Source organism: Gekko japonicus, unplaced genomic scaffold, assembly GCF_001447785.1.
Source record: "Gekko japonicus isolate JY-2015 unplaced genomic scaffold, Gekko_japonicus_V1.1 scaffold1608, whole genome shotgun sequence".
NCBI classification, from domain to species: domain Eukaryota; kingdom Metazoa; phylum Chordata; class Lepidosauria; order Squamata; family Gekkonidae; genus Gekko; species Gekko japonicus.
This window is the reverse complement of record NW_015167098.1, coordinates 113,569-134,993: the sequence shown is the minus strand read 5'-3', so window position 1 is coordinate 134,993 and position 21,425 is coordinate 113,569. Positions and strand designations below refer to the sequence as shown.

Here is a 21,425-nt window from a genome sequence, read left to right as displayed (position 1 = left end):
CTTGGATGGAACAATGGGTAAAATTGGACAATAAAAAACTGCTGGCATTAGAAGGTCATGATTGTAGGTTTGGTTGGCATGCATACTTATGGTATGAGAAGACAAAAATGGATAGTTTTTTCAGACATCATGTGGTGAGACGTGCTTTATTTGCGACATGGACAAGATACAGAAGATATTTTCGAGATGCGAGACCACTATGGATTGTACCAACAGAAGTTTTGACACCATATTCAAGACAGCAAGGCAAGGAGTGGTTGCCTTATAGGGACTTAATTACGAAGCAAGGAACAGAATGGATAATGAAAGGGCAGGATGAAATTCAATATTTTTACGAATGGTTGAAATATATGCAGATTTATGATGTTTTTAAAATGGATAAGAAGAACTATGGTTTTAGAGAAGATAGAAACGAAATAGAAACTGTTTGGGAAAGTGGGGGGAGGAAAATGGTTTCTAATATGTATAAAATACTGTTGAAATGGTTTACGGAGGATGAATCTGTAAAAGAGCAAATGATAAAATGGGCAGTTAATATGAATAAGGAAGTAACCATAGAAACATGGGAATATTTGTGGAAAAATTCTATGAAGCTATCTGTATGTACTAATGTAAAAGAAAATTGTTACAAAATGATGTATAGATGGTATATGACACCTAAGAAAATAGCAAATATGAACCAGAATATGTCTAGCAAATGTTGGAAATGTAAAAAACATGAAGGCTCATTTTATCACATGTGGTGGACATGTGATAAAGCTAGGGACTTTTGGACAAAGGTCCACAGTGAAATGCAAAAGATTCTAAAATGTTCTTTTAAGAAAACGCCTGAAATTCTGCTCTTAGGTTTAAAAATGGAAGAACTGAATGTAACAAAAAAGACATTGTTCTGGTATTTGATAACAACGGCAAGAATGATATATGCTCAATATTGGAAGCAAGAAAAAATACCAGACCTGGGAGAATGGATACAAAAAGTTCTGTTCATGGCTGAGATGGACAAAATAACTACAAAATTGAACAACAAAGAAGACCAAGAATTTTTCGAAGAATGGAAAGACTTTAAGATATATTTAGAAAAGAACTGGGACGTGAGACAAAATTTACTATGTTTAGAACAATATTAAGTACTTGATGTTATCCTGAGTTTATCTATGTGGGACATGAGGGAAGTGCATTGCGGGAAGCCTTTTGGGGGAGGGAGGGAAAAGGGAATATTTAACCAACTGACAAAAAGATGTAAAATGTGATATTAATGGAAAATAAAAAGTCTTTTGACCTAAAAAAAAAAAAAGCACCCTCCCTTCTGTCAGCAAAAAGAAGAATCATCCGTGGGACTCAGTCTCTGCTGCAGTTCTGTTCCATTACACAGAACCATGGCTTCATTTATGCAGCGCTTGTGGTCTCTTCCTACAGGTGTACCATTCTCATTTGAAGCTGATGGTAGCAACAAAGTGACTCTAATGACATCTGGTAAAGTATCTTGCAGTGTTTCCTGGGCAGTTGGAGAAAATGGAGTGCCCTTAATTCCTCCAGTATCACAGAGAAATGCTGGGTTCTCCAGGTAATGAATGTCAACAAGTTTTTAAGAAACATTTTAGCCTGTTGTGGTGCTAATAATGAGACCAATGGACCCCTTTGTTTACTCGTGGCTCTTCCTTTTCTGTGTCTACCTTGCTTACAGAAAACATTTACAAAATGATCTATTAGTAGTATAGATAAATGCCTCTCCTATGCCTCCTGTGTAAAGTGCAAGGCATGTTTGATTGGCTAAAGGGCTCCTGTGCAGGGCTGGGGTCAGGCTGACCTTCGGCCTTCCAGTTTGGAAGGACAACAGCAACCTCTAGTTGAAAATATAAAAACCAGTCATTGATCAAACATCTCTTTGAGGCCAAATGAAACACGCAGGTCCATTAAATGGCTGAAGAGTAGAGGAGGAGGAGGAGGAGATTGGATTTATACCCTGCCCTTCACTCGGAGTCTCAGAGCAGCTTACAATCTCCTTCCCCTCCCAGTGAGGTAGGTGGGGCTGAGAGAGCTCTTTCGAGAACTCTATAAACAGATTCGAGATAAGACCATTTTCTCCCTTGTAGACAGTTCTGTGGTAGAGGAAGAGAAGACATGTTTAGATAAGTTACTAACAGATGAAATTTCAGTTATCACTAAGCTGCTAGATTTTGCACTCAGGCAATTAAAGTGTGCAGTAAATTTTCAGTCTTGCCCCTTTGAGCCTTAGTTTCCTTTAGGTGATCACAGCCCTTGTTCCTCTTAAATCTGTTGGTTTAAATCTTAAAAATTGTAACATTATGCTATTTTATGTATTTTACAATCTATTTTTCTCCTTTTAATATAATATAAATCTGTTTACTTATTGTAAAATCTTCTATTCCTCTATTTTATTCGGAGTCCTTAATTTGTATATTTGAATATCTGAATAATGTTTGTTTTTTAACTGGATCTGGTCATGGACCGTAATATAATAAAATTACACCATTATATACAGTTGCCCAAATACCATGTTGACATGAGTGCCCCCCCCCCCCCCCCCCCGGTCACATGGGGGACACAAAGGGGACGCCCTGACTCAATCTAGGTTCACTCAAGTAGGCTAGCCTCTCCGGTTGCAACAGTATCGGGGATCTTCTGTTGGCGGGTCGTTCAGTCACCTACAGTCCCTCGGAATACAAACGTTTCTGGCTCTGGTAAACCTTTCTGAGTTGCTTTACCATATGCGAAAAACCCTGTTACGTTATGTGACACACACACCCTCCATTCAGGGTTTTGTTTGTGTTTGTGTGTCCCAGAATCCACGGCAGCTCACAGGACTTCCTTAGCAGACAAATGAAAGGAGAAAAGTGTTCCCTGAGGATGAGAAGTGTTGAATACTAATTCTGTTAAACGTAGATGCAGGTGTGTCACTGTGTTGGTCCGAAGCAGCAGAACCAAGTTTGAGTCCAGTCGGGCACCTTTAAGACCAACAAAGTTCAATTCTGGGTAGAGACTTTCATGTGCAATTGAAATGTGTCCGAGGAAGTGTGCTTGCACACGAAAGCTTACGTCTTAAATAAAACTTTGTTGGTCTTAAAGGTGCCACTGGACTCGCACTTTGTTCTGTTAAACATAGGTTGAGTCCAGTGGCACCTTTAACACCAACAGAGTTTACTTCTGGGTATGAGTCTCTGTGTGCATGCACACAGTTTCCCTCAAGCCTTGCATATAGGTAGAAAGAGGGTGGGGGAGTTAGTCGCCAGGAAGGGCTAGTTAGAGTCAAGATGCAGAAGTAAATGGGTGGTTATAGCTGAGATTGAATCAAAGCAGTTGGTAAGACCTGTGAGTGCTGTGAGTGTGGTGCTGGAGAAGACTCTTGAGAGTCCCTCGGACTGCAAGGAGATCAAATCAGTCAATCCTAGAAGAACTCAACCCTGACTGTTCCCTGGAAGGCCAGATCCTGAAACTGAAGCTCAAATACTCTGGCCACCCAATGAGAAGGGAGCACTCCCTGGAGAAGACCCTGATGCTCGGAAAGACTGAAGGGAAAAGAAGGGGATGCCAAAGGACGAGGTGGTTAGACAGTGTTATCGATGCAATGGACATGAAATTGAGCAAACTCCGGAGCACGACGGAAGACAGGAGGGCCTGGTGTGATCTGGTCCATGGGGTCGCAAAGAGTCGGACTCGACTGTGCGACTGAACAACAACAAAGACCTGTGAATGGCAGCAAGTTAGCATACAAATACAAGAGTTAATAAACATTTGTGAGAACTAAGACTGAGTCCAGTGGCATCTCCAAGACCAACAAAGTTCAATTCTGGACATAAGCGACTGCCCCCCCCATATGTAAGGCTTGAAGAAAACTGTTTCAGTGTATCTGATTAAGTGGGCATGCACATGAAAGCTTATGCCCAGCTTTGTGGGTTTTCAAGGTGCCCCCACTGGACTCAAACTTTGCTCTGTTGCCTCAGACCAACATGGCGACCCACCTGAATCTGTTATACATGGTTAGGATCAACACAAGGGAAACAGCAGAAGACACAAAAAAAGGCAAAAAAGGGAGACATTCCCCTGATGACACAACGGGCCAGTGTCAACAATTCAGGTAATCCAGCATTCTGACAGGACAGGGGCCTCTATGTGGATTGGCAGGTTTCTCCAGGTAAAGGTAAAGTTTTCCCTTGCTCGAAAGCCACTTGAATCCGACTCTAGGGTTGCGGTGCTCATCTCTGTTTCCAAGCCGAAGAGCCAGCGCTGTCCAAAGACGTTTCTGTGATCATGTGGCCGGCATGACTAAATGCCAAGGCGCACGGAACGCTGTTACCTTCCCACTGAAGCGGTGCCTATTTATCTACTTGCAATTTCTTGCTTTCGAACTGCTCGGCTGGCAGGAGCTGGAACCAGAGATGGGAGCTCACGCCATCATGCGGCACTTGGGGCTCAAACTGTTAATTACAAACCTTCCAGGCTGCAGTTCAGCATCTCAGCCACCGCAGCTCCAGGTTTCTCTAATTGTGTGCTTTTTGTTTCCACTCGTAACCGTTCTTCCAGTGCTGTGAAAAATATCGATGCCATTGCATCCATTGGCACGTCAGGACTAACAGACATGAGGAAACTGGCCAAGTGGGCCGCAGAGACCAAGCTGGACCCAAACAACCCGAGCAATGCAGCCCTGATGCACCTGATAATGGTAAGGCGGTTCTGGCAAAGTTGGCACTAAAGGCGGGTCGCCAGCTGTCCAGCTTGAGGCATCCCTGGAGATTTGGGGGCAGAGTCTGGGGAGAGGAGGAAACCCCATGGGGATGTGGTGCCAGAGAGTCCACCCACTAAAGCTCCTGTTTCCTGCAGGGAGATTGGCTGTCGCTTTGGGAGAACTCCAGGCTCTGCCTGGAAGGTGGCAACCCTACACCGAAGCTTTAAGTCTGCCAAGTATTTCTAGGTTCTAAATTTTTCAAAGAGGACAGCAGAAGTGAATTTTCTGCCCAGTGAGAGCAGAGCCATGGCACTTCTCTATAACTGGATGAACGTGCACATCTTTGCACATCTGATGGATGCCCCTTGGATGCTACCTTGTTTGGTGTAGTGGTTAAATGCCAGTTTGGTATAGTGGTTAAAGTGCATGGACTCTAATCTGGGAGAACTGGGTTTGATTCCCCACTCCTTTGCTTGCAACTGCTGGATGACCTTGGGCAAGCCATAGTTCTGTCAGAGCTGTTCTCGAAAAAAAGCAGTTTCTGTCAGAGCTCTCTCAGCCCCACCCACCTCACAGGGTGTCTGTGGTGGGGAGGAGAAGGGAAAGGAGCTTGTAAGCCGCTCTGAAACTTCTTTGGGTAGTGAAGGGCGGGCTATAAATCCAACCTCTTCTTGTTGTGGTTTGTACCTTTTCATTTTGCTTATTGGCTCATTAATGCATCAAGGCATTTTGCTCGAACACGTCTTAACTGGGCCAAGGAAAACATTGTCAGCGGGTTTGATCCACTGACCTGTGAGCTGAGTTCACACCTCGGCAGACTCTCTTCCCTTTCCCCCTCCCCTCCCCTCAGCTGCTCCAGACAGTCCGAGGGCCCTTTGGCACAGTGAGGGACGCTATGGTGGGGGCTGCCAAAGGAAAAACCCCCACACACGATTGCTTGAGCTTTTTCTCAGCTCGCCGAAGACCTCATGCAAGACAAGACAAGGCAGAATAATTTCTGCCAATTTCCCCCCTCAGGTATGTGGCACAGGAGCCGCTTTTTTGGGAGGCCCAGAGCTCTGAAGGGCGAGTGATCAATTCCAGGAATTCATCACACCTGTGGTGGTTGGATCCCATACCTTTTTGGGGTGCAGCAAAAGGCACCCTGTTGGTTTCTAAAGAGCCAGTGGGAATAACCCCATGGGAGCCAGTTTGGTGTTGTGGTTAGGAGCGCGGACTCTAATCTGGGAGAACCGGGTCTGATTCCCCACTCCTCCCCACTTGCAGCTGCTGGATGACCTCGGGCAAGCCGTAGATAAATAGGAACCGCTGCTGCAGTGGGGAGGTAACAGCATTCCGTGCGCCTCAGTGTCTAGTCTTGCCAACCACATGACCACGGAAGTGTCTTCGGACAGTGCTGGCTCTTCGGCTTGGAAATGGAGATGAGCACCGCATGCCTAGAGTCGGATTCGACTGGCTTTCGAGCAAGGGAAACCTTTACCTAATCCTTTACAACATCCCCCTTGCCCCTCTGGGCTGGAAAATGAGGGTGTACACGTTGCCGATCCCTAGAGGTTATTAGCCATGGTGACTGAAGGAAACCTCCATATTCATAGGCAGTAAAGCAGGGGAAGGCCTCGGCCTCTATGCCCTGTTGTTGTCAGTTCTCCAGAGGAACTGGTTGGCCACTATGTGGGACTGGATGCTGGCCTAGATGGACCACTCGCCTGATCCAGAAGGGCTCTTCTGATGTCCTTAGGACTAGGACACTGAGAACCATTAAAATCAAATCACTCCACCACAGTTTCCTGTAAACTTGCATGTATCCTTCAGGTTACCACCAGTGGAGATGCTTCTGTTCCTGATTTCTTCAGGCTGGAACAATTACAGCAGGAATTTAATTTTGCTTCTGACGATGAATTTAACCGGTCCAAGAGATTTCGACTTCTTCAGCTCAGAAATGGAGAGGTGGCTGAGTTTCGAAATTATAAACATGTCCCATTACTGGAAAGAGAAATTAGTGAAAGAATCTTTCAGGTAAGAAATAACTTAAATTTTGCCATTATATCATTCAGTGTAATGCTTGTTTTCTTTTTGTTTGGATATTCGGTTATGAGACAACTTCACTGCGATTTAAAAAGCCCCTGCTCGAAAAGCTCGAAAAGGACTGTCAGGTTATGATAAACAATTGGGGGGGGGGAATGGGACAAAAAGCATCTGTACCTTGTCTAAATTGTTGCTCTGCCTGAAGGCACCAGATGTGAGAGACGGCATTTGAACTGCACATATATATTTGGGCATTTTCCCATTTAGGACTTTGAGAAAAGGCTACAGGAGAGGGATGTCATTGACACCAAGGACCACCTGGACGCACACAGAGCCGTAGTTGCCAAGTACCTCCAGAAGGTGAGAAAGACATCAAAGTATCTGTCTTGTGACGGCCAGCCCTGTATTTTGATAGTGCAAAGGGCCAAACCCCAGACCATGGCAAAAGATGGGCAAAGCATCAGCCTTGATTCTGTTTGTTTGTTTTTTTAAACTGAAAAGCAGCCCTGGAGGTTGCGATGGGAGTCAGTTTGAGGGTCTGCTTAACCCTTTCACACCCTGCTAGTTTTCAGCTCGGAAGTGGTTCTTATCTCATTCAGTCTAAAAAAATCAGTCTTCATGGCCATTTGGCTAGGGGCAGAAACAATAGATGTTAGTGCTCCTGGTGAAAGAGGGTCTGGATAAAGTTCTCTGATGTGCTCAGAGGATGAAATTTCCTGGGTAACTTGAGTGGATATGTGGAACTGGTTCTCCTCCAAGGGTTGGGTTGCCAAGTCGAATCTTCTTACCGGCGGGGGATCGTCGCTGGACTCCGGGAGCTTTCCTCTGATGCGCTCGCGCGCGCGTGCCACCAGAACATCCCGGAAGTGACGTGCGATGTCGATCACGTTGGGGGCGTGGCCCCGATTGTCAGAGGGCCACGCCCCCAACGTGATTGACGTGGTTGCGTCATCTCTGGTGATGCAGTCACGCTGCGCTTTGGGGGGCGGAGTTCCCCCCAGGGCCCGATTCCACAGCAGCGGAAATCGGGCCTCCAAAGTGGGGGGTTACCCGCCACCCGCCCCCACTTGGCAGCCCTATCCAAGGGGGAGAATTAGCTACTGTATCTGTACCTGAAATTACTGGATTAATTATGGGGGATATTAACCTCGAAGAACTCTGGGGCTTTGCATAACCTATTGCTGAGGACAAAAAGGGCAAAGTAGAATTCTGTAAAACAAATCTCTGTAGTGCAGTTCTTGAGGCGCTTGAAAAACAAGGTGTTCACTTCCCATTATAAAAACAGTTTTTGGGGCCTGGAAAACTAAATGTAGATCCAGGGCAGCTGCCTGATACAGTGGCTTGCAAGTGGATGCAGCGATTTTAGATTCAGAGGGACTGTTTTCCTTTTTTCAGGTGAGGGAGTCTGTAATAAACCGGTTCCTGATCGCAAGGCACCATTTTCTTCTTTCTGATATGGTCAGTGAAGAAGAAATCCTGAGTCTTGGGTAAGAAAGAAGAATGGAAACCTAGATCTAAGTCATAGTGACCTGCTTAAAATCACTCATGGTTTTTGCCTTTTAATTTTCACCAACTGTTTTATTGTTTTAAAGCACAGGATTTGGGCGGTTATTGCAAACAGTTCTGCAAACAAATAATACTTGGCTATTACGGAAATACGTGGTGTGTTTTAAAGTAACTTAAATTCAATAGCATCAAAGAAAGCTTAGAGTGAGCGATTCATTGGCTTTGCCTTTGCGGCCATGCATACTCACTTGCCCACTGGAAGCAAATGCGAGGTGAAGGTGACCTGTCAGAGCCAACTCCAGCGTGGAAAATTCCTGGAGATTTGTGGGCGGAGCCTGGGGAGGGCAGAGGTCGGGGAGGGACCTCAGCAGGGACGTGACGCCATCGAGGATCCACCCTCCGGAGGTGCCGCGTTGCCCTCCAGTCTGGAGACCGGTTGTCATTCCTGGAGAACTCCAGCCCCCGCCTGGAGGCCAACAACTCCGTGGAGACATCCACACAGACATCCTGACGTATAGATCCAGGTGGGTCGCCATGTTGGTCTGAAGCAGCAGAACAAAATATGGGGCACCTTTCAGGCCAACGAAGTTTTATTCGTGGTACGAACTTTCACGTGTAAGGCACTCTCCCCTTCAGATAGAGTACTGAAGATGCTGCATCAGAGACTCGATCTGAAGAAGGGTGCCTGCAAACAAAAGCTTATACTTTGAATTAAACTTGGTTGGTCTCAAAGGTGCTCCCACGGGACTCAGACTTTGTTCTCCTGACTTATGTCCTTAAGAAGCAGGGCTTTTTTTTGTAGAAAAAGCCCAGCAGGAACTCATTAGCATAATAGGCCACACACACCCAACAGCAGAAACTCATTAGCGTATTAGGCCACACCCCAACACCACAGCTCAGTAACCTATTAGGCCACACCCCATGCCTTCCATTGGCTTGCCTGGGCAAGCTGGCCCTTGGACAGGCCTGGGAAGGCACGGGGAGGGGGGGTTGTTAGATCGCGCTAACAAAGGACCCGTAGAGTGATTCAGCAAGTGATTCAGCTTTATTTAGAAGTAACGAACAAGCACTCAACTCAGTAAGAAACCAGAACAGAAAACAGTGGGAGCTTATGCTCCTTTTAAACATAACCGGGCTAATGTAGCCACGCCTATTTACAAATAACAACCAATGAGATTGCTAGAATAAAGACCAATGGGAGTCTTTCCCTCCTAGGGAATGGTATCGTTCTGATTGGTCGCTGTTACGAAGCGACCAATAGGAAGTTCGCTCAGAGGAGCCCTGGTCTGGCTCGAAGCTTAACATGGGAGTCCTATGAGGTGATTCATGAAATCATTTCAATACATTACAATTCCTCCCCCCTAAGTTAAGCCATCATCCCAATTGTTTTATTATTTACATACATGCAATCAACCTTTGTACATCAGGTATTCCAACAGTATTTACACTCATAGTCCTTCAGATAAGTCGGCATTTGCCGCGAACGCTGGGACCTGCGGAGCGGTGCAGGCACCACGGGCAGACAAGGTTGTGGGTCAGAGTGGGGTTCACTACAGCCTGGATCAGGCACAGACTCGACTGGGATTTCAGCCCCGCACACAGGGTTCTGCCCTGACTCGGGGACAGTACCGGGCCTTTCGGTACTCACCGCCTGCTCTGGGGGTGTCCACTCGACATCAGGGGATTCAGCCGTCGGAGAGTCAGCGCTGTCCCTAGCCCAACGTCTCCTTAACTGATCTATGTGGCGCCGCCATATTCGACCGTCAGCTAACTGCACCACATACATTCGAGTACCCACAGAGTCGGATATAACCCCAGGAAGCCATAAGTGCCCGTTTGCATAATTTCGTGCGAAAACCTTGTCCCCTTTTTCAAACATGCGCACCTTCGGTTGCGCCGTGGTACGCTCGGATTGCTCTTCAGTGAGGTCTGGGTGCATTCGGTTCAAACGGGTCGTGAGTCTCCGCCCCATTAACAATTCGGCCGGACTACGGCCTGTAGCACTACAGGGGGTGGTGTGCTGCAGCAAAAGAAAGGAGCCCAGCCTCTGGCTCCAGTCCCCTTCGTCCATTTTACCCAGGGCCTCTTTGGCCGTCCTGACCATCCGTTCGGCTTGGCCATTAGATGCCGGATGGAAAGGGGCCGAAGTCATTTGGCGTATGCCATTACTCGTGAGGAAGAGCCTAAATTCCTCAGACACAAATTGAGGCCCGTTGTCACTGACGATGACGTCAGGCAACCCGTGGGTGGCAAAAAGTCGGCGGAGCGCATGGATCACAGCAAGTGATGTGGTCGATTTCATATGCACGACCTCCAGCCATTTGGACATAGCGTCCACCACAATTAGGAACATTTGCCCTTGGAGAGGGCCAGCAAAATCTATATGCAATCTGGCCCAGGGTTTACCAGATGACTCCCAGCCTTGGGGTGTAGCTTGTGGGGGATCGGGTCTGACTTGCTGGCATTTGGGACACCCTCGTACCCATTCTTCGATCTCTTTGTCCAGCCCCGGCCACCAGACATACCCTCTGGCCAACGCTTTGGTGTGTACCATACCGGGGTGACCCTCGTGCAGCGACTCTAACACTCTCGTCCTGAGTTTGTCAGGAACCACCACCCTGTTCCCCCATAATACACAGCCCTTAGAAATGGATAGTTCATTTTGACGGCTTTTGTAAGGGCCGAACTCCGGTTCAACGCTTCCAACCGGCCACCCCCTCCAAACCCAGTTTAATACTCGGGACAGCACGCTATCCTTGGCCGTGTGTGCTGCAATGTCCCTGGATGATACCGGGGGTCGAGGAAGCTCCTCAATTGCCAAGACCTCACAGGCGGGGGCAGGGTCTGCGCCAATGTCCGGCACCGGGCACCGGCTGAGGGCATCCGCATGCCCAATCGCTTTCCCAGGCCGGTGCTCTAAGTCAAAATCATAAGCCTGCAAAAATATCGCCCATCTAAGCATGCGTGGGGACATGATGTTTGGCAATTGCTTATCGGGCGCAAAAATCCCCAGTAGCGGCTTGTGGTCAGTGACCAGCAAAAATCGTCTGCCAAAAATAAAATCATGGAACTTTTTGACAGCCGCTACCAACGCCAGACCCTCCTTGTCTATCTGGGCATAGTTCCGCTCTGCCGCAGATAGTGATCTAGAATAAAAAGCGATAGGCGCTTCGCTCCCATCAGGCATCAGATGGCTTAAAACTGCGCCTACTCCAAAAGGTGAAGCGTCAGCAGCTAACACCAGGAGCTTGTGTTCATCATAATGCGTGAGTACGGCATTAGATGTCAGCAGCTCCTTGACTCCCACAAAAGCCTTTTCCTCGGCCTGCCCCCACTTCCATTTTGCCTCCTTGTGCAAAAGCGCGTGCAAAGGGGCCGCCACTGATGCCTTATGCGGTAAAAACGCATGATAAAAATTCAGGAGTCCTAAAAAGGATTGGAGCTCCTTCTTACTCACCGGCCTGGGGGCGTTTTGGATTGCAGATACCTTCTCATCCGTGGGGTGGACTCCCTCTGCGTCAATGCGAAACCCCAGGAAGTCCACACTTTCCACCCCGAGCGTGCATTTTGAGCGCTTAACTCTGAGACCGGCATTTTGAAAACGCCTGAGGACCTCTTTAACCCGGTCCAGTAGTTCCTGTTCAGACCCGCCCGCAATCAGCACGTCGTCAAAATAGGGCACTGTGCCAGGTACCCCCCTTAGTAGACGTTCCATGAGGCCCTGAAAAATCCCAGGTGCTACGTTGACCCCGAATTGCAGCCTGTTCACTTTAAAAGCCCCTTGGTGGGTTACAATTGTTTGGGCCTCGGCAGCCTCCGGGGTGACAGGCAACTGCTGGTATGCCTGGGCCAGGTCAAATTTGGCGAAAATCTTGCCACCCCCCAGGGAAGCCAAAATGTGGCTTATTACCGGGACCGGGTACGAATGTTGCTGCAGCGCCTTGTTAATCGTACATTTGTAATCGGCGCATAGTCGTATGGACCCATCTGATTTGACAGGGGTTACGATCGGGGTCTCCCATTTGCTGTATGGTACTGGCTCTAAAACCCCTTGCTCAACTAGTTTGTCAATCTCTTTTTCCACCTTATGTTTGAGAGACACAGGTACTTTCCGATACTTCAACCTAATAGGTTTGACTGACGGATCTAAGTCAAACGCAACCGGGGGGCCCTTGTACCTCCCCAACCCTTCGGCAAATACATCAGGGAACAGGTCGTACAGCATGCCCCATTTATTTTCAGACATCCTGTTAATCCCAGAAATACCAATGCCCAATGGCTCAAACCAATCTAACCCTAGCAGGTTAACCCGGTCTCCCTCTGCAATCAGGAATGACAGTTTAACACATTTCCCCTTATACTCAACAGTAACAGAGTCCCGTCCGGCCAAGGGAATTCGGTTGCCCTGGAAGTCGGACACTCTGGTTCCCGCAGGCTGGAGCCGCCGCCGGCTTCGGTTCGGGAACAACTGGCGCCAGGACGCGGCAGAAATCACCGTCACGGACGATCCTGAGTCCACCTCCATTGTACAGGGTCGGCCGTCGAGGAGTGGAGTCACGGTGATCTTGCCCTGGCTGCTGGTGCGATTTACGGCCGATGCGCTCGACAAGGTCGCCGTCAACTGGCAGCTTGCTTCCGATGCTGAGGAACGGGTCTTGCCTTGGGTGCTGACTGGAGTGCCCCTCTGCGCTGACCGGTTGTTAGTTGAGGGATCCTTCTTTGCTGATCTGCAGACTCTGGCCAGATGACCACGCCGCCCACACGCTCTGCAGTCGACATCACGAGCCCAACAGGAGTCGCGCTGGTGTTTCCCGCCACAACCGGAGCAAGGCTTGACGTTGGTAGTCTTCGCTGGGGTCCGCTTGCCTCGAACCGCGTTGACGTCATCATCCGCGTCTTCGCCCTCGCTGTCTCGTTGAGCGTGTATACTGGGCTCTGCCACCCGCTGGCGGACCTCCTTCGTGGACTTCTCCGCTGCTTCCGCGGCCACGGCCTCTTCGTAGGCCACTGCCCAGGTCAGGGTGGTGCGGGCGAACAGCCTCTGTTGCAGCCTTTCATCTTTGAGACCGCAGACGAGACGGTCTCTGAGGGCTTCCTCCACGTTGTGGAAATTACATGGCCGTGCGGCTTTGCGAAGGGCCGCCACGAAATCTGCGATGGTCTCGCCTCCGGCCTGGTTCCGCTTGTAAAAAGCGTGCCGGCAGGCGATCTCCGACGGTTGTGGAGAATAGTGAGCCTTAAGCTTCTCCGTGATGTCAGCGTAGGTGACAGTCTTTATATCAGTTGGGGCCACCAACGACCTGGCTATGTCGAAGGTCCCCTTCCCGCAGGAACTCAGGAGGCATGCTCGTTTCTTCGCCTCATCGGTGATGTCGTGGGTCTCCAGATGGAACTCGAACCTGGACAGGTAGGAGTCCCAGTCTTCTGAGGAGGGTTCGAAGCACTCGAACTTCTGGCTTCCAGCCATCGTGGGAGACTTGGGCACCGGAGCTGGTGGCGCCTCCGCCGGATCGGCTGCTGTGCTCTGCTCGCTTTCTTCCGAGTCCGAAGTGTGGATGTCCGCAGGGCTGCCTACCTGCTCTAACATCCCACCTTCGTCGCCAATTGTTAGATCGCGCTAACAAAGGACCCGTAGAGTGATTCAGCAAGTGATTCAGCTTTATTTAGAAGTAACGAACAAGCACTCAACTCAGTAAGAAACCAGAACAGAAAACAGTGGGAGCTTATGCTCCTTTTAAACATAACCGGGCTAATGTAGCCACGCCTATTTACAAATAACAACCAATGAGATTGCTAGAATAAAGACCAATGGGAGTCTTTCCCTCCTAGGGAATGGTATCGTTCTGATTGGTCGCTGTTACGAAGCGACCAATAGGAAGTTCGCTCAGAGGAGCCCTGGTCTGGCTCGAAGCTTAACATGGGAGTCCTATGAGGTGATTCATGAAATCATTTCAATACATTACAGGGGTGTCGCTCTCCAGGCCCGCCCGCCTCTGAGTCACGGGGTGGGGGTGTCGCTCTCCAGGCCTTCCCTCTGTAGCCACGCACGCAGAGGTTTTGGCTGTGGTGGGCGTGGCCAACTCTGAAGCCAGCCGGAACTCCGTTCCTGTGCGTTCCTGCCCCAAAATAGCCCTGTTAAGAAGCATAAAAACTTTCCCAGGGCCAAGCAAGAGTGGGGAGTCAAACGTGGGTGGGCAGTTTGGGGGCAGCTGGAGGAGGAATGAAAAGCCCTGTGGGGATGCGGCCACCCACTTAAAGGGACTCCAAAGACTAGATGAGGTGGGGGCGGGAAGATGCATTTGGGACGATCCCTGAAGGGGGGTGGGGGAAACAAGTTGCCTGTAAGGAGGTGAGTCACTAACCCTGATTAACTGAACAAAATAGAGAATCGTTTCTTGATGGACCAGGAGCAGAGGCAGCCAAAATCCCATCTGCAGATGCAACATTTAAATGTTCTCCAGTAGGAACCAAAGCAGTACCATCTGTTGGACATTCACGCCCATTCTGTTTCCAAATGTGATGTTGCATGCTGTGCTCGATTGACGAAATGTCTGTCTTGCATTAATGAAACTTTCGTGGGATGTTTGTTTTAAAAGCATGTTGGGTTTGTGATCACGTGCGCACCTAAAAGGCTCTTGTTTATTGGAAGTCGGTCTCCCTTGCGCATGTATAGTGCTCTGAGCATTCCTGGTACTTTGCAGAGGACGAGCAGAAAGGCGCGATGCTCTTCCAAGGCGCTGAAGATCTAAGAACTGAGTACAGTGGATGCCACAGAGGGAGGAGGGGAAGATGAAAGTGGATCCATGGGAGTGTGTGGCCAAATGTTTTAAACATGCTATGCTTTTGAAGCTCATTATTCCTAAATCATCTGATTACTCAAGGACCAGATGGATGCTGTGTGGATCACCAGAGCACCTTTTTGGTAGCCCGCACATCATTACGAAGGTTCATCTGGATAACTCAAGAGTCCAGCACGGCCTCTTCAACATTGCAGGAGGCTCCAGGTGTAGAATATCCATTCAGCTGGGGAAAGAAGTATTGGTGTAACTCCCCCCCACACCGATATTTTTATAGGGTAGGGATTACAGTGTCGGACTAGGGTTTAGGAGACCCAGATTCAAATCCCTACTCTGCTGTGGAAGCTTACTGGGTGACCTTGGCCTAGTCACACATGCTCAGCCTAAACTACCTCACAGGGCTGTTGTGAAGATAAAATGGAGGAGAGGAGAATGATGTAAGCAGTGCTCCCTCTAAGCTGTGGAGTCCTGTGAGCTACTGGCACTAAAGTTGTGAGCGAGCGATTTGGCCGCTGCATAAATTAGTTTGCTCTGGAGCCCTCCTTCCTGAGCGAAGACAAAAACGTGTGAGCCGGAGACTAAAAAAACTGTGAGCTAGCTCACACTAATGGAGCTGCGGTGGCTCAAGTGGCTGTTGAACTGCAGGCTGTGGAAGGTCAGTCGTTCAGCAGTTTGAGAGACCCGGGTGCCGCAAGACGGCGTGAGCTCCCGTCTCTAGTTCCAGCTCCTGCCAACCTAGCAGTTCGAAAGCAAGAAATTGCAAGTAGATAAATAGGTACCACTTTGGTGGGAAGGTAACAGCGTTCCGTGCGCCTTGGTGTTTAGTCATGCCGGCCACATGACCACAGAAACGTCTTCGGACAGCGCTGGCTCTTCGGCTTGGAAACGGAGATGAGCACCGTCCGCAACCCTAGAGTCAGATTCGACTGGCTTTCGAGCAAGGGAACCTTTACCTTTACCTTTTAGCTCACACTAACTCAGTTTAGAGGGAACACTGGTTGTAAGATACTTTGGATCCCCTGTGGGGAGCAAGTTGGGGTATAACTGAAGTTAATAAATAAATGAAATTTTTATCAAGGTTAAAATGTGTGAGGCATTGGGGCAGTGCCTCAGATAGCCCTGCAGGTATCCTGCCAACTGTTTTAGGAATGCCCACGGCCTTGAACATATCTATTTATTTATTTATTATTTGTATTTATATCCTGCCCATCCCACGAACAGGCTGGGGTGGGTGGGTAAAATTGAAAACACAATACAAACATTAAAATTGGTGATTACAGCTTAAGAACAAAAATCAGCTGGCTGTGATAGATTCTGGCCCATTGGTACAGATGAGGTAGTGGCCAGCAATTACTGGGTGGGTGACGGGAACCTCAGGGCGGCCATATATGGGTGCCTGCCCACTGCCTCAGCCAGAGGCCTGGCGGAACAGCTCCATCTTGCAGGCCCTGTGGAATTGAAGAAGATCCCACAGGGCCCTGATCTAGGGTTGTCAGGTCCCCCCGGGGGGCGGGGAAACCCCCGCTCAATAGGCCCGTTCCCCGCCAGCCCAGATTGGGCTGCCGGGGGGAACCCCGCCACCAAAGTGTGAGACGTGCCCAGCCTGAATATGTCACCCGGAGGTGACGGCATCGCGTCGACCACGTTGCAGGGGGACACTCTGTCATTTGAGGGAAAACTCTATGGTTTCCCCTCGAATGATTGTGGCCCCGCCCCCAACGTGCCCGATGCAATGACGTCACTTCTGGGTGATGTAATCGCAGCGTGCGCACTTTGCACATGCGCAAGTAGCCTCCTGGGGAGGTGAAGGACTCCCCCCGCTAAACGATAAATACGACTTGGCAGCCCTACCCTGATCTCAATGGGGAGCCTGTTCCACTAGGCTGGAGCCAGGGCAGAGAAAGCCCTGGCCCTGGTTGAGGCAAGCCAGACGTCCCTCGGGCCAGGGACCGCCAGAAGGTGTTTATTTATTTATTATTTAGATTTTTATCCCGCCCTCCCCGTAGGCTCTTTAGAGTGTAGCACTCTTTGAGGCGTATGCAGGAAGAGGCTTTCCCTTAGATAGGTTCTTTCCAGGCCATATAAGGCTTTGAAGATCATCACCAGCACCTTGAAGCGAATCTGGTACTCAACTGGCAACCAGTGCAGTTGGCGGGACACATGCTGAATGTGAGCCCACACAGGCATCAACGTCAGCGGTCATGCCACCGCATTTTGCACCAGTTGCAATTTCTGGGTCAACCTCAAGGGCAAGCCTGTGTAGAGCGAGTTGCAGTAATCAAGCCTGGAAGTGACCATTGTATGGGTCACCATAGCTAAGTCTTGGGGGAGAGATAGGGCTTCAGTAACCTACTGTGCCTAAGATGGAAAAAGGCAGATCTGGCAACTGCAGCAACCTGGGCCTCCGTAGAGAGAGAAGCATCCAATATTACTCCCAGGCTCCTCACTGTCTGGGCCAGCACCAAAGGCGCCCCTTCCAGTGTGGGGAGCCTGGTGCCCACATCTAACCCCCCCCCCCGACCCAGGTACAGGACCTCCGTCTTCAATGGATTTAACTTCAGCCGTCTCTGCCACACCCATCCAGCCACAGCGTCCAAAGCCTCGGCCAGGTTTTCAGGAACAGAAGGTGGATTTCCTTTGCCATTAACAAAGCTGGGTGTCATCAGCATGTTGATGACAACCCAGCCCAAAAATCTGGACTAACTGGGCAAGGGGGCGCATATAGGTGTGGGATTTTGTCCACATGTAATTTCCTCCCAGTGCTTAACAGTCCTTCTGCTGTGTTTAGTTTCATGCTGGGACTTCTTCTAAACCTCAGTAGAGAAGATGTGCATGGTGCATACATTTCCTTTGCCATGGCGTAGACCACATCGATACAACTTTTGCTCAGTTTATTGGTGTTTTTCTAGCTCTCAACTGGGTTTCTATGGTGGCTTTATCAAGTTATGCCCCCCCACACACACACATATGTTACATTTTATGTTTGTGTTTTAGTTTGGGGATGTTAAGCTAGTTTGTTTTGTGCCTGCATTGTTTCTTTTTGCTTGTTTTGTGTGAAGGTTAACATTATTGTACATATTCCTGGATCTGTGTTTTACTCGTGTTTTTCTTTTTGTTCCACTTTGCCTTCTGTTAAGTTCTGGTGGCCAAGGGTATGTCACTGCTCGCGTGATCGCTCCTTCCCTAGAGTGGTTCCTGCTTGGTTATGATGCATGCATCCAGATAGGCATGTTTCGTAGAGCATCATCATAACTTAGATGCCGAGTGCTTCTCCTTCCTCATATACTGTGTATTCCCTTGGTATGATTTCACTCAAAATCTTGAATGTGTCTGGTGTTTTGTGGTGACAGTAAGTCGTGTCTTAGCCTGTGCAAACCTCTTGAATTCTCCTTTTATAATTAGCATTTTGGGACTCAGTCTTTTTAAACTGGCGGCGCCTAAGCGGCCCCTGAAGCCCAGACGAAAAGAGAGGAAAAAAATCACGGCTCAGAACCTCTCCGATGGGGACATCAGCCTCTTGGTGAACATCATTAGAGCTTATGACATTCCCATAAGAAAGCCCGAAGGCAGGTATGGTGGTGTGTGTGTGTGTGTGTGTGTGTGTGTGTGTGTGTGTGTCCCCGTGGGTTTTTTCTGTTTCTTTTCGCTTTTTAGTAGCATATTTTTTAGATGCAGGTGGATAAGTTTCTCTTTTCCAATAGGCATTCAGAATATTTCTTGCTATATCACCATGCTCAAAAATACGGCACGGGTCCTATGAACAAGTTCTGTGCATGCTATGTAGTCTCTGCTGCGGAGTATTCTTTCTGTTGTGCCAGCACTTCCATTTACAGACTTGTTGATTTAACAGAAATGCCGGTGGAAAAGGAAGCACCGTCCACGGTAGAGACTGTCTGGCACATACAGAACCCGTTTACTGAATCCAAGCTCATGCGAATGAGTGAAGAGAAATGAAAATCTGATCTTATGCATTAAATAGAGAAGAGTTTGCAGAGCACCTAGGCCTTTCCCTGACCTTACTGGCATTCCGTGTTTTTCTGAATGGCTCTAGTCAGGCCTGATTCAGACACAGGGGTGCACTTAAGAAGCCCTTGGTCTCTAGTTAACTTTCCCGTATCAGATCATTTAACTCCTGGCTGGAAGCACACCCCAATAATGTTTAGGTTCATTAAGAGTAAAGTACATAAGTGATATTATTAGAGAATCCCTGCTTCTATTTTAAGCTTTCATTAAAATACAACTGTTGCACTGTTAACATTGATTGAATCGACAGAAAATTATACCATCTGTAATTCAGAATAGGTAGCCATGTTAGTCTGTTAGTCACTTTTTCACTTAATGTTAGCCACTTAATGTTAGTCACTTCTTCAGAAGAAGTGAGCAGTGACTCATCCATATTTATTACATAGATAACTCATTAACTTATAACTTCAAACACCATTCAAGGTTATCTGTAGTTGAAATGTCTTAGAATATATAAAAAAGTGTTAGTTCATTCGTGCTACTTTTTATCTTAAGAAAGTATATTTAAAAATTGTGATTACCAGTTTCTATATGTATGAATACTGTTTGGCCCTCAATGAAAACACTCTCCAGTCTCCTCTTCCTCTTCTTCTTCTTCATCATCATCTTTCAACCATATCTTCACTTCTATAAAGTTGCACATTCTTGGTCTCTTGAGCTCAACAAATAGTACTAACTATTGGGATGTGTTAGATGCTTCCTAATCTGTAAAAGACCATATTGTGTCACCTCCTTCTATCTTATCCTTCTCCAAAGCTATTCTGTTCTGGACCTCTAAACTCCTTTTTTGGCATCTTTAGGTGTTTGGTCAAGTCTAGCAACTGTTGCCCTATACTTTGGGAAATATCCATGACAATGTGATGGGAATGGTTTTTTTCATTGAAGGTACATTAAACTCCCTTCCACCCACCCACTCTGTAGCATTGCAGCCCAGATTCCATTCTGTCTTTTTGGTGAAAACTGTACCCAAATTACACCGCTTTCAGGGAAGAGAGTCTTCAAGGTACAACTGTTCGTCTTTGATATTCTGTGCAGTCCCACATTGGGACTTCCCATGCACAGGCCAGCTGTGGGAGACATCTTTCTAGCTTCTGTAGACTGGCAAGGAGCCCCTCTCTCCCAATGCACACCCACTGAAACCATCACATGCTGTGAAGGAGAGATGCCATTTCCCCATTAGTTCTCTTTTTGCTCCAATCTTTTTTCATCATTCTTCTTTGGACTGCTTTCTTCATTGGGATGTTGCAGAAATCGCTGTTCAAGAAGTGTTCCCAATGTGGGACGAAAATGCCCCAAACAGATGAGCCCACCCTTTGCGTTATTTGTTTGGAATTCACAGTGTGAGTTCCTGCCGGCATTGCTGTCATCTGGGAGCGGGCCTTATTGGGCTCAGGCAAGCTGATAGCGGAGTCATCTTTCACGCGACAACATTCTTTCGGGCCCGACTCTGTAGCATTGATCGGCTCAGTTCCAACACTGGATCCACATAGGCACTCGTCTAGGTCCCCAGATCTGACCGCCCATCACAAGAGTGCCTTGGAACTGCCTCTCAAGAAGGCTAAAATAAAGTCCAAACAGCTATAGAAGACTTTGGTTCCGGTCCACCCAAAACATCCTGAGAAGCCTCCCCTTGTTGCTCACTCTGAGGTCTCAAATCTGATAAAGGGGGATCACTTGCTAGTTCCACAGACTCCATCTCTATACTTCCAAGATCCCAGTGACTCAGTGCTGGAGGGTGAGGTCCTTTTGGACCTCCTCACCTGTTTCATACTAGCCAAGGAGAAGATCTTCTTGGTTCCATCCCACCCAACTCACTCGGATCCAGCTCAGTTGGTTCCAATGCAGCTGTTTCTGGCTAAACCTTAGTATGGCATGCCTTGGCCGGTGTCCTTTCAGCTGGGCCCTAGCCACCTTACTCCTAGTCACCTTATTGCCAGTCCTGGAGTGAGTCTTATCCATCTGCTTCTAGTCATTCCTGTGTTCTGCTATTAGCTCCGTTCCAAACCTTTTACCAGCTGGTTCCACCATCTTTTCTGCCCGCTTAGCAGTTCTCTGATTCGGAGGCTGAAGAGGAGGCTTCTTGTTCTGACATTAGATCCAAGTTTCCCTTAGCTCCATCACTTGAAGAAGCAGTTGGGGACACAACATCAGTCACTCCAAATGTGGAGCTTTGCCTCTACTCAGAACAGATGTTGAGAATGGCAAAGTCCCTCGAAATGAGAGTGTTCTCCTCGAACCTCAAGCCCAGGAACAAGATTCCGTCAACGCTCTCTTCTGATGCTCCAGTCTCCGTTGCTTTTCCCATGCTTGAGGACTTCCTTGGCATTGCAGATCACATACGGGAAAGCTGTCTTCTGTTCCTTCCACTTCAAGGAAGGATGAGGATTTGT

The 21,425-nt window shown here is 48.3% G+C and overlaps 1 protein-coding gene across 1 annotated transcript in view; it reads left to right on the top strand.

Annotated features, from left to right (window-relative positions):
- Nucleotides 1-21,425, top strand: part of CC2D2A (coiled-coil and C2 domain containing 2A) — a 60,793-nt gene that overhangs the window by 8,750 nt on the left and 30,618 nt on the right. Inside the window, exons 3-8 of the mRNA XM_015412920.1 lie at nucleotides 1,417-1,564; nucleotides 4,543-4,681; nucleotides 6,497-6,700; nucleotides 6,977-7,069; nucleotides 8,105-8,196; nucleotides 18,415-18,582. Coding sequence (XP_015268406.1) covers nucleotides 1,417-1,564; nucleotides 4,543-4,681; nucleotides 6,497-6,700; nucleotides 6,977-7,069; nucleotides 8,105-8,196; nucleotides 18,415-18,582 — 844 coding nt within the window. The remainder of the gene's footprint in view (nucleotides 1-1,416; nucleotides 1,565-4,542; nucleotides 4,682-6,496; nucleotides 6,701-6,976; nucleotides 7,070-8,104; nucleotides 8,197-18,414; nucleotides 18,583-21,425) is intronic.